Source organism: Malurus melanocephalus, unplaced genomic scaffold (genome assembly GCF_030028575.1).
Source record: "Malurus melanocephalus ecotype Western Australia unplaced genomic scaffold, MMel_1.1 scaffold_512, whole genome shotgun sequence".
NCBI classification, from domain to species: domain Eukaryota; kingdom Metazoa; phylum Chordata; class Aves; order Passeriformes; family Maluridae; genus Malurus; species Malurus melanocephalus.
Genome location: NW_026623744.1, coordinates 45,700 through 59,121, shown reverse-complemented (window position 1 = coordinate 59,121; position 13,422 = coordinate 45,700). Strand labels below are relative to the sequence as shown.

General features: G+C 37.2%; 1 protein-coding gene across 11 annotated transcripts in view; it reads left to right on the top strand.

The window, feature by feature from the left end:
- Positions 1-13,422, top strand: part of INPP4A (inositol polyphosphate-4-phosphatase type I A) — a 110,555-nt gene that overhangs the window by 82,112 nt on the left and 15,021 nt on the right. For 8 of the 11 annotated variants that reach the window (XM_057381495.1, XM_057381498.1, XM_057381494.1 and 5 more), the window contains 8 exons: positions 110-328; positions 1,461-1,731; positions 4,506-4,538; positions 7,451-7,623; positions 9,309-9,432; positions 10,272-10,398; positions 10,773-10,913; positions 12,236-12,333. In XM_057381495.1, coding sequence (XP_057237478.1) covers positions 110-328; positions 1,461-1,731; positions 4,506-4,538; positions 7,451-7,623; positions 9,309-9,432; positions 10,272-10,398; positions 10,773-10,913; positions 12,236-12,333 — 1,186 coding nt within the window. The remainder of the gene's footprint in view (positions 1-109; positions 329-1,460; positions 1,732-4,505; positions 4,539-7,450; positions 7,624-9,308; positions 9,433-10,271; positions 10,399-10,772; positions 10,914-12,235; positions 12,334-13,422) is intronic. The other 3 variants (XM_057381502.1, XM_057381503.1, XM_057381504.1) reach the window with 1 other exon arrangement.

The following is a 13,422-nucleotide window of genomic DNA, read 5'->3' as shown; positions in this document are numbered from 1 at the left end:
TCTTTTACAGAACACTCCTTTCTTTCTTTCTTTCTTGAAAAAAATACAGTATAAATTGTGTATGAAATTGTGAGAAGTTTTTAAAATGTGAGRTTTTATTGCTTTTTAGACCCGGCAACTTGTCACAGTCTGTGACTGCAAGCTGTTGGCAAATTCAATACACGGACTGAATGCTGCAAGGCCAGACTATATAGCTTCAAAAGCATCTCCAACCTCTGGAGAAGGGGAACAAGTGATGCTGAGGAATGATCAAGATACACTGGTGGCCAGATGGACAGGAAGAAATAGCCGATCTTCTCTGCAGGTGGACTGGCATGAAGAGGAATGGGTATGTTTGCTTAGTGGACTAGTGAATACTTTCTTCTTTTTACTTTCTTCTTTAATAAGCTCTGTAGCTGCTCACCAGATATCACTGAATGAGTATTCAGGAGATATTGGTCAACTTGCAAAGGTGTTGTCTCTATCCTGCAGGCAGTTACTCCTTGGCACAGGAATACAGGGAGGCTTTAATAAGTATTTCTGGATCTCYTAAACAGTGGAAATTGTTACAGGAGGTGCATAGCATTTTTTAAGGTGAGGTCCAAGGGAAAGTAAATAGCTTTTAAAGTGAAAAACTGACAATGGGCTTTTGCACTTCCTCCAAATAAACTGTATTTCGTGTATACTAGCTATACAATAGGCCTTACTCTTATAAAAATTCTCCTGTAACCATTTAGAACTTGYAGTTGATCACTGTTTTGTTTATGAACAGCATTTTAAAATGTTTGCATAAATTATTTAAATTATTTTCCTTATCACACTGCCAATCAAAATGAGAATTGGACTGTGTAAATTCTGTCATTGTGTTAAATAAACAGAAGTTAACTAAATCTCACAAATAGGCAACATTAATTAAAGTAATTATTAATATTGTGAAATACCAATTTTTAAAAGAGATCCAATTTATTTCAGAAATGGATCCTTGCTAGTTGTAATTATTTTGCCATAGTTTGACTTACAGTCCAAATCACAGTAATAAGATACAAATAAAGCTAATTCAGTATTTAGATGGTAGTATAATACAGTAATTTTATCTTTTGTTCACTGAGTTATACAGAAAAAAACGATGTGTGATTGCATACAATTATTATGTCAAACATGAATTTCAAGAGTAAACAATAGTGCCAGCTAGAAATTGGAACAATATTGCAGGAAGAGGAATTTAAAATTGTTTGGCAAACTTACACAGAAAATAGCTTTGCAATTTAGCACACAAGTCATGTCACTACATATTGTTGACATCCTGGTATACATTACTTATATATTCATGATTTGTGTGTGCACTCATATGACCACGATAGCCCAGAGGAAACTTTGCAGAGTAATTGTGTCTAGAATCACAGRAGGAAATTCATTGCCAGGAATTTGTTACCCAATGTCTATTTTGGTTTTAAACTGAGAAAGRAATGTTTTCTTCTAAGGAGAAAGTTTGGTTGAATGTTGACAAAAGTCTGGAGTGTATCATACAGAGAGTGGACAAACTTCTCCAGAAGGAGCGCTTGCAGAGTGACAGCTGTGAAGATGTTTTCCAGTGTGATGTCAGCAGTACTAGTAAGAAAGGTAATCGGGACAGTCGTGCCTACTGGATAAATCCAGAAGATTTAAATGAGACCTCATCATCCTCACCACCTTCATCATCCTCACCACCATCTTCATCCACATCATCCTGTGCATGCCATTCTCTCAAGACAAGTGCGTATGCCAGACACTGCTTCTCACTGCTGCTCTCTTCCTGTGTGCTGGCATCATTCCTCAGCCTCCCTTACAGCCCTCCATGTGTTTTTAGTTCAGTGGTGGTGTTAAGCAGTGATGTCAGGCAGAAAGAGCTGTTGGTGTCCTGGGAGCTGCTAAAGCCCATTACTTATTTTGAAATCCCAGTCCCACTGAAATCATTGCCAAATCCATTGATGACAGTGGCACTTGGTTTTCACTATCTGTATTTTGGGCTGCTAAAACAGTTGTATGGGTTATCACATGAAAGACACCACCTCTGGTAGTTTTTCTGTTGGCTTCAGCTTCTTTGCAGCATTCAAAGCTTATTGCGCTAAATTTCCTTAAAAGGTAAATAAAACRTGAGGGATGTGCAGACACTACTGGAAAACTGATGGTCCCAGCTGGACTGCTAAACATGGGAGGGGAGCCAAGGAGTCCCATTAGACTAAGCWGAATGTAGATGAACCTAAAGAAGTTCAAAGCAAATTTTAACCCAAATTGTGGTGCTGAGGCATTCAATTATTTGGACTTCTTGTAGCTGAAAGGTAGGAATTGGCAGTGCAAGCTCCTAGTTGAATAATCCRTTCAAAATTTRAGCTCRAKTGGGTGCTGTATTGAGGCCAGTGTRAAGTTGTGAGCATGTGAATGAAAGATATCCTTATCAGTTTGCCTGACAGTTTGGCAGCTGTACATTAAATTTCAGAATTACTTCATTTACTTATGTACTTATTTGACTTATGCTCACATTCTTTACATGTGGTCACTGTGATTTGGCTGCTTAATAGCACAGGTGGGCAAAGCAAAGCTCTAAAAAGACTGATTTGTGTTCCCATTTCCTCTTTACTGTCCTGTCTTATCATTTGATGGCCCTCTGTCTCTTATGTGTGTCTGTGACTTCATGTCCATTACATTGTTAGTGTTGCARTGGAAGGCAGTGTCTCAAGAAAAAGAAAGCAAATAGGAAGTTAGCATTAATGTATTTTTGTGTAGCTTTGCATGTTACCTGTAGTTCGTTTAGTATCTTAGACAAACATGTTTTTCTGATTACACTGACATTTTTGTATATTATTAAGAAATAGGAAAGTTGGTTCTTGTTTCAGAGTATGTACTCTATTAATCTTTAACTAAATTTCTTCTACCAGTTTGATACTTATAAATGGTTTTGTTTTGTAGCTAGTTTACATGAAGTTTTATATGTATTTACATGCAAATTTAATCAGTAACCTTCAATGCACATTCACATAAATTATTAAATGTTGTCGATTTTTAGTATTAAAAAAACCAGGGAAAATCTGTGATGAGTGATACAGAAGCTTTTCCCAAGACAATTTGATGCTGAAAAAAACTTAGAACAATATTTTTCTTCCATTTTYAGTGTATCTTTTAAATCTACCCTGGATCTTGACACTTGCAACATATAAAAATAAAATTGGCTGTATGWACCTACCAAAGATTTTGTTAGTGCAAGGAATTTCTGTAACTTTTCCCTGCTGTCCTTTCAAAATAGGGAAAAAATCTTTCCATTTAACTGACAGAACCTGGGGATAGAATTGAAGAACAAGAAGGTCCTTTCTCTAAGTCCAGAATCACATTTTCCCTGTTGTGTATTGAAAGTATTCATGTTTTTCCTGTTAGTAATACGAGTTTTTAATAAATGAGCAGACAGAAATTATTTTGAAAGCARTGTAAAAACCAGCCAACTAAGATAGTTCCAGAATTGGTAATAGAGAGAYGGTAGAATTTTATTGAAGGACTTTAGAGGATCTCTCTGGAAATGAATGTTTGTGAAAGAAAATACTGTTTGAAATAGTGGAAGGGAAAATTAAAAAAAAATATTTTCAAATGTACCTATGTTATAGGCTTAGATATTTGTTACAAAAATTGCATGGGCACATATAGTTTCTTTAGTGAACATGATGAATTTTAATTTACAGCGCATTTTTTTCTGATTGTCTAGCTGAGATGACTGTCCTGATGCACACTATTRAATTTTTCATTTTCTGTTGTTATGTTCAAATTTGTAATTGATTGACTAGTGAATCTAGATATAAACAACAGAAGCTTAAATCCTGTTAGCTTAGTAAAACTACTTTTCATTAATGAAAAACTTGTGGTAACAGGGTGTACCTTATTTTTTCACTGTTGGCATGGACCTGCAGTGTATTTTCATCTGACAGCTTGATCCTCCCACTGAAGTGAGTATGGAATACTCACAGATTTCACTGGTGGGATTTCAACCCTTAATATACRTTCTAATGTTTTTGCTAATTGTCTCAGGAATTATGTAACAGAATTTTGACTCAGGTAGCAAAGTACTGGGTTTTTTTAATACTCTTGCATTGTGGGTGCCTTAATGTCATTTTCTGTTAAGTGCATTGAACTTACTGCTGGTCTTTTGCTCTTGTGTTTAGCAGCCTTACTGCCTGCTTAATTTATAATTGCAGTAAACCAGTGGTTCTCAAATTGTGCCCTGTGGATCACTGGGGATTGACAGTGCACTTGCTGGTAATCCACAGCGACCTCTGAGCTGGCAGGTACTGGCTTTCCTCCAAGACCCCATCCAGGTGTTCCTCTGATCAGAAACAGTGGAATGGAGGAGGCAGTCCATGTCTGTGGGCAATAGTATTTCTGCTGAGCTACTCTTCACTATGTGAAAATGTTTGAGAACCCTGGCATTGAGCATTTGAGTTGCTTGTATTTAGACTGTGTTGCTGCTCCTTAATCATGCATGTTGCCCCTCCATTTCTGTGCAGATTGCAGCCCTACTCCGGAAGAATCTGCCCCAGGTATGTGCATTCATGGCTTCTGCTTCTTCTGAAAACTGCAGGGGTTTGTTCATGGTTAACTGAACAAGTGCCTTGCTTTAAGATGAACCATTTTGAAATGGTAATGCTTTACAACATCACGTGAGTTGCCTAAACTGTTGAGAAGTTATTGTATTTTAAGAGTGCGGGGTTTATCTGGTCATTTCTCATGTCCAGATATGAGAGAGTGCTTGTTCATGGCCTCTTTGGTTTCTCCAGTTGATGTRTTTTAGCAAACTGACATAGGGGACAATGGTTTGAGGCCTGTTCCAAATGTCATTGAAGTCTGTTGGAGTCTGACATTTCAGGTATGTCCTTTCACATGGGCTGTTGAGCTGGTCTTTTTGAGTGAGAGCCTGTGCAAAACACAGAGGAGTCAACAAGGCAGATGAAAAATCTCTGTTGTGGGTGCATACCAAGTAGTACTGGGGATTGTGAGTCTCATGTTTCAGGATACAGAATTTAGGAGTCTCATCACAGTGTTAGCCTTCTTTCTTCTGTCCTTATATTCTGTACTCAGTATGAAAAGACTAAAAATACCTTTTTAAGGCTCTGGAGGACAGCTATTTTAATACTTTCATTGTTCTGGAGAAGAGAGACCCTTAGGGCAAAAAAGGCAAAAACTTCTCCTGCCTGACATTACACCCTGCAAGCTTTATGTATTTGATTCTCYTAATAAGACATTATTTTTTTGATTAATAGTCAGTAGTATATAGTCAGAGAAGGTTCACTATGTAAATTCATAGGCCTTAACAACATCCCTACCTTGTTCCAACCTGATTTGAGACAGGGAGTGCAATTCTTTTTATTCCTTTCTACTGCTAATAGCATCTACCGTTGACTAAGAAATAAAAGAACACARGTGACACCTCTGTGAAGTGGGTAGCAAAAATAATTTAGAACTTTGCAGACTGACAATGATTTGATTTTGATGGACAAAATTTTAAACCAAGAGAGAATACACAGCACAGAGGAGTTTTGCTCACTACTCCAGATGAGTCCCTGCATCATATATGAATGCTGGCAGAAAAACAATCCCATCTAATAATTGCATTATCTTCACCAGTGTACTATGTGATTACCACAGATAAACATTTTTCAACTGAAGTGCTGTCAGACACACTACAGTTTTAAGTCTTAGCTGAGTAGCTATATAAATATATGTACATCCAGACAATGAGATGATGATGTGCTGGAAGTGATTTTCAGTTTTTTTTGTCATTCTCATTTGCTTATAGAAAAGATTCTGTATGCAGTAGGAGAAACACTGTTCGTGTCATTTGTATTTTGCTAAGTGTTTGTAAGGCCATGTTATGGCATCTGATRAATTTTGAGATAAAATATTTAACAGAATTTAAAAGATAAGCTCTGATTCCTTGCCGGTTCTTTTGATGTTTTCTGATTTCTTTTTTAAGGCAATGGAACAGTGTCAAACAACTTAGCCTTTGTTTAGTTTATTAGGTTATCTCTCTACCGCATAGAACAAAAGCCAAAATGATACTTCTGTTAATTTTGCCAGTTATGTTTCTGTTAGCAGACTTTTAGAGTTTCCCCTCTTTGGCTGGCTATCAAAAGAACATTTATTATTCCTGACTCTTAGTTCTGCCTTTGAGTCAAAATTCCAAACWATTTCCTTTCTGGAGCTTCAAGTGTCTCATTCATGCAGGTTCTGGTCTGTACATTGCCTTGTTCCTACAGCCAGCTGGAGTGGGAGCTCTGTTTGTGAGCTCTGGTGCTTAAAAAAATAAAACATTGTCCTTCCCTTTAAAAAGGAAAGTGTTCTTCTGTTTCAGCCTTACATTAAGGAGGGCAAAACCGAAGCCTTGTTCTGTATTCTTGTTATGTTACAGAGAGAATGGGTTTTGGTATGACATCTGAATAATTTTTTGTAAACTTATGGAAATGTTTTGGGTTTTGTTTTTGGTTTTTTTTTTTAATTTGGGGTTGATTAAGATAAAAGATGAAAGAAGGAAAAAATAAGTAACTGAACATGTGGGATATTTTGAAGCTGAGCAATCTCTTAGGGAAGAGGAATGGTACAATATTTGGGGTACTAAAATAGCACTTGGACAGCTCAGTTTCATTTCTGTGCTCCTTGTGTAGGCCCTTGAACAGTATCCCTGTGGGTCGTATCTGGAAGAAAAGCTCCAAAGTAATTCCAAGAACCTGTGTGACTCCCATCTAAATCACTATATTTAGTATTTCTTGTTAGCTTGTTAAGCTTTAAGCCTTTAAAACTACTCAGGAGACAGAAAACATTTTAAAAAGTATCTACACTAATTCTCACCTCTCTGCCTTATTATTCTTAGCTGCAAGTAGGAGATGGTCTTTTTGCATCATCTTGCCTCACTGARGTGCAGTAAGGATCAATAAGGTGGTGAGGCAGTCAAATGATTTACCTATGAGCCCACAAAAAATTCAAAGGCAAGATTTTTGGGAGGAATCTCATTGACAGTAATGGCTAAGCAGATGATCACTATTTCTGTAATACAGTGGACTCCTTAYTGTCTGTCCATGTTCATGCAATGAAAGGGTTTGGACATGAACATGCAATTATGTACACCACTGTATATAGTTATTGATGTTTCTGTTATGATTTCCTAATCTGCTATTGTATAGCCTGTTGTGTGGGCACAAATTCTGGTAACTTCTACATGGTCTGGAAAGTCATAACAACCTGACAGAGTAAAATTTTCTGTATTTTCCTCGTGCAACCACTCTGTAAGATTACTTACCTATTACAAAGCAGGGAATAACCATCCAGGCAAAATAAAACAAGTTCTAAATGTGAATTATCAACAACTTTGACTTGCAACAGGAAGTTTCTTCTTAATGTATGTTTGTTTCAAATAAAGTGCTTCCATTACCACTAATTTTTTTTTCCTTTTAACCAGGTGAATGGAGTGAAGCTCTTTATCCCTTGCTGACCACACTCACTGACTGCGTAGCCATGATGAGTGACAAGGCAAAGAAAGCCATGGTCTTTTTATTAATGCAGGACAGTGCCCCGACAATAGGGCTCTGCCTGAGCCTTCAGTATCGCAGGGATGTTGTCTTCTGCCAGACTGTAAGCAAGCAAATATGCATGATTTGATTTAACTTCCACATTTGGTGGGGTTTCTATGAAATATGAAAGATTATTCTTTTCAGAGTTTTTCAGATATCTTCTCAGGTTTGACACTGATTTCCCCTCACTAGCTGTGCTGTCCTTATTGGTTACTTATGTGCATTTGACAACACATAAATTAGGTGTCCCATTGGATATACATTCATTTTAAAAAAAAAATATTCCAGAACTAGTGAAAATGTGCTGCTGTATACAGAAACAACCTTTGCCTTCCCGTGCCACCAAGCTRAAGCAGAACTGAGATGTGAGGGGGGGGAAAAATGGCCTGTGAGTAGCAAGTGTACTCCCTTTTATGGTTTTCTGCATTGAGAAACCCAACAGAACWTGTGATACCTAAGGAGAGAAGTCCAGCTATGGGAAGAGAAATGAGTTCTGTTTTTTTTGCCTACAAGTTCTGTTTCTGGACCTKGTGGGATCTCTTGTGTCAAGACACTGACTAGCAGGTGTCTGCACTAAAAATACTTCCCCATTTTTTCTGCCCTCTGCACTTCTGTAGTGTGTCTGCTTTCCCTGAAATCACTGTCTTATTCATTTATTTCAAAAAGTTTATCTCTTGGACATCATTTGGCAGGGCTTTTGTTCCAAAATCTAATATCAAACAAGTGACWGGATGAGAGGAAATGYCCTCAAGCTGTGCTAGGGGAGATTTTGATTAGATAMTAGGATAAAATTCCTTAGGAAGCCCTTGAGTGGGCTGCCCAGGAAAGTGGTGGAGTCACCATCCCTGGAAGTATTCAAAAATGTTTGGATATGGCAATTGAAGACATGGTTCAGTGGTGTATATGGTGGTGGTGCTGGGTTGACTGTTGGACTTGGTGACCTTTGAGGTCTTTTCCAACCTTAATTGGATTCTTTGATTCTGTGATCTCATRCAGATAAAATCAGGGAATTTTCCTATATAAAACTCACCTCATATTGCAGATAATTTTAAACTCAGTACTTTGAATATTTTTACCCATCATGATCTCAACTTCATTCCCTTCTRTATAATTCTGTAACAAAGTCATACACCTGTGTACGTAGTATGTGACACTCACCTGGCAAATTCCTTTGTTGACAGTGAATTAAGATTATTACTAATCTTAGATCATAGTCCTGACCTTTGTACTAGATCTTCAGGATCTTGTTCTGAATATCTTTTAACAACAGTGTTTCAATCTGCATAATGCAAACAGTGCATTTTWAAGCTTTCTCAAATGTCATTTTAGAAAAACAGTAATCTATTCATAGTATCAAAATTCTTGGCCTGGAACTAGCTGTATTGCTTTTCTGTCTAAAGCTAAAACAATTCTCTAAGGAGAAATTTCTGTAATTCATAAGTTGTAGACCCTATCACAAGTGATTGTGTTCAGAAAACAAAAAGGTGTGAGGTCTACAGCAGCCCTTTTTTGACAGCTTGCGAGATGAAGGCAGCATGCTGAATCTTATTTTATGAATGTTTCCAGTTTTCATTGGTTGGTTGTCTCCCTTCAGCTGCAAGGAAAAGAAGAGTGATGTTTAAGGGAAAAGAGCATCTGTTTGACAGATTTTATGGCACCTCTTATACATGCTATCGTTTTTGTTTGGGACTGAAGAGCCTTTTTTATCTTGAATCRTTTCATTCTTGCCTGTTTTCTTTCTTGCAGCTGACAGCTCTCATTTGTGGTTTCATTATCAAGCTGAGGAACTGCCTGCATGATGATGGATTTCTAAGACAACTCTACACCATTGGCTTGCTGGCACAGTTTGAGAGCCTGCTRAGCACTTATGGTAAAGGCATGGGGCCAGTGGATGGGATTAGCTGTTGAGTCAGCAAATTCTGCATTTAATTGACTACAGCAGTATCTGAGTGTTTGGGCCAATCTRCAGCTCAGCTACAAAATTATTTTGAAAACTAAAATGCAAAACTAGATTATAACTGAAGTACTTARTTATCTAACAACTTTGAATTTCTTTGCACTTACTTGAATTGCTTCTAAAAGATTAAATGTACTTGTTTTATAATAGAGGTTTAAGAAAGGTCARAGGTTTAAGACTAAAATATATCATGGTTGTCTTTATTTTTCTCAGCAAATAAAAGTTCTGATAAGCTGGGAGAAACTGTGCCCAAAATATGCTTTCTGAATTTTCTTGACCTTCTGTTGTCCTTCTGTAGTTTTCACAAAGTGAAATTGAAGAGAGAATATAAAAAAGGAAAGTACTTCACTCAGAAGTGTTTCACTCCTGTGTCTCAAAAGCTGTCTGGATGCTGGTTCAGGAATACCTTACCAGACAAATCAGAATACCTTGTAGCTTCTCCAGTGCAAAGGATATCAAGGCTCTGGCAATGCTGAGAAATACTTGCTAGCATCACTAACTTGGAAAATAAACAAAAACTACTTAAAGAACAGTAGTCTGGGCTGTTGTAGATAACTGGTGTTTTCTAAACTTGCTGAATTCAAAAAATCAGTCATGTCATTGTCTGTAGGTCAAAGAGGAGGCCTGGGCTGCAGGACCTCTTCATCTGTGGAACTTCTTCATGGAGTAATGACGTACTGTTGTTGTCAAATTGACAAAGGGAAGTTGTGCATAACAAGTAATTACAATTCACTTTTTCCTATTGGATTTAGGTGAGGAGTTGGCAATGCTGGAGGACATGAGTTTGGGAATCATGGACTTGAGGAATGTAACCTTTAAAGTAACTCAGGCTACATCAAATACATCTACTGACATGCTGCCCGTCATCACTGGAAATCGGTAAAAAAATATACTTAATTCTTGATGAGATGGGGACATGCCAAAATTTGGCTTTTTCTAGCCAAGTGCWAGAAGAACTACAGTATTAATGAGCAGAGCAAAATCAACTATTGTCAGGAACTTGGCAGAATGTTTCAAATGTTTGTGAGGATGTAAATGCAGCACTACAAGTTGCTGTGGGTTTGTTTTTGAACTAGAATAGATTTTCTGACTGGAAGCAAGTTGTGGCAATTCCTTAAAGTCAGTTTTGACTGATACTTGCTTTTAAATAGTTATATTATATTCTAGGTGTTATCCCTCTTCAGAAAAATAACACATTCTTGGAACGTAGCTTTTTTGAGCCTTATGTCTAATAGCTGTTTATTTCTTTTCAGCGATGGATTTAACGTGAGGATCCCTCTGCCAAGCGCCTTGTTTGATTTGTTGCCACGCGAGATTCAAAGTGGAATGTTACTGAGGGTTCAGCCTGTCCTTTTCAATGTGGGCATCAATGAGCAGCAAACCCTAGCAGAGAAGTATGTATCCAGTCAGGCAAGTKCAGCAGTGGAACTATGTTGCTGTGGAATTGCACTCTTGCATAGCTAAAAGCAGYTCAGTTTCTCCAATACACGAACAAYGTAACACTGTTCTAAATRAATCTGTCAAATGCCAAACAAAAGGAGGCCTTCTTTATATGCCAGTTGTCTGTGAAGCTCCTTACGTCATGTGTTTGAGACTAGTACAGGTTTATGTGATTCAAAAATGAATTTACAAGGAGGAAATCYATCAAGGGCTAGTTAGCACACAGGTTTTCCATGTGATTAAGACCTCTGTGAGTGGCAGATCACTAGAGGCTGAGAGATCATTCTGAGTATTGCTGTCTATTTGATGTCTTGGTTTTGCATTGTCTCTGAGACTCCCTCTCCTGGTCACTGTCAAAATCCARGGTTATGAGCAAGGTATATCTCTGTTTTAACATATCTTTGCAGTATTTGTGTAATGCAACCCTGCTATTGTAAAGCTAAGAAATAGAATTATGTAATTATATTTACTAGGGAAACTGTTCAGCTCTGGAAGAGCCAGGAGAGCTTCCCTGTGTTGTGGCCATATCCTGTAAAGAGTGGATTGACAGAGGACTGCTCACTGGAGAGCGCCAGTGAAGTTAGGCACATGCATGTTGTGCCAGCAGCCTCACTAATGGGCTGGGGTGTGCACTGATGGTGAACATTGAGTAAAGGTCTGACAAAAGCATTCCAGCAATTACTGTTGTCCTCTGCTGCCTGCCAAGGAAGCCCAAGATGWTTAGCACAGTTACAGACATCAGCACCCTGTGTGTATGTCTGTGTATGTAGATATATTGAGTTGAGATGAATCAGGGCATTGTTGACACTATTTATTACATTCATGGGTTTTTTTATGTCTAGATCCATATTTTTCATTTATACCTGAAGTCAACATTCTCAGTCCTGTCTACTGATGTTATGGTTATTATTAATTTATGAACTMAAACAGTCCATTATTAAAAGTTTAAATTTAGGYAAARCAACTTGCCAGGCMGGAATTATGTATTGAAAGAGAGACRTGAAAGCCAAAGAATTTAAACTATTATTTTCTATAAGTATTTTTCTTATACCTTCCTTTCCATTTTCCCCCCTCACTCTTGTATTTTCTTTCTCTGTAATGAAGCATTGCAGCAGTTTTGTTACGCTTCACTTGGCATTTGAATGGTTAGGGAACTACTCCTGGGATAAATCTTTAAACTGTTTTTTGGTAGTCATATTATCAAGTGCAGTTGCTTCAAAGAARAAGAGAAACATTTTACCTTGGGCTTAATTGTTCCTTTCCTCTGTTTTTAAAGGTTTGGAGACACTTCACTGCAAGAAATAATTAACATGGAAAGCTTAGTGCGGTTGAATTCTTATTTTGAGCAGTTCAAGGAAGTTTTGCCTGATGATTGTGAGTATTTTGTAATTAAGACAAATTTGGCTGAATAGCACAATTCAGGCTGATTTTTTCATTTGTTTGCTTTATGTTGGTTGTTTAAATGTTGACGATACACCAGTGTTAGTAACAAACATTGTAAATTTATTTTAATACTTTAGTACAAGCAGAGCAGATTCACAAGTTTAAATGTCAGACTGATTAACTTCCCTTTTTAAGGTTACTTTTACATGTCTTTCTAACTATGTTCTGTATAATCAATCAGGTAAGCAGTTAGATTGTCATAAAGTAAAGGTGTAAATGTGGCAGATGCTAGCAGCAGCACTTCTGTGTGCAGCTTTTGGTGATGTTCCCTGCACTTATAGTAAAACCTGCACAGAGAGCAACTGCCAGTTTTAAGGAACTCAGTCACTTTCTCTCTGTTTTTCCTTTGGTACTTTCCTATAATTGTTGCATCTGCAACCAATGACAGAGAACCTGGAAGAGAGAGAATAGCTACAACCTTAAATTTTACTGGTTATTTTTTTCTGGTTAATTTCTTGCTTGTGTTTGCGGTTTTTTTTGAGGAGGCAGTGGCATAGGTGTAATTTACATGTGTCCACAAAAATGGTGAAAATTCATCAATTCATTATTATTATTATCAAACCTCTTATAAGCTTTTTTCATGTGTTCTACAGTTGCAGTTTTATTCCAGAAATATAAATGCAACAGGATAGTAAGAATTGTGTCTGTTAAAGTTATTGCAATTTCAGTTATCCTGAATTTTTTGGATACAGCTGAGAGCCAAACCTGATTCCCTCCATCCAGGCATTCATAATCCTGCATAATTAATTCTCTGAAATGTTAGCTGCAAATTTTAGTTTGTTTTTTTTTTGTAAAGTAGTCTAGCATTAGACTGTCTTGTAAGATTCAAAAATTAATCAATTTAAAATCAATTTTGTTCATGTCTCTGTCTAGTCTTTCATAATAATATTTCCCATTCAGCTCCTTCCTCTCCTTTTTAATTTTGCTTCACTTTTTTATTTTTTAGCTTTGGTCTCTTCCCTTTTCTCCAAACCTCTTATGTTTGATCCAGTCATCTTTTAGCTTTTGCCTTTTTTTTTT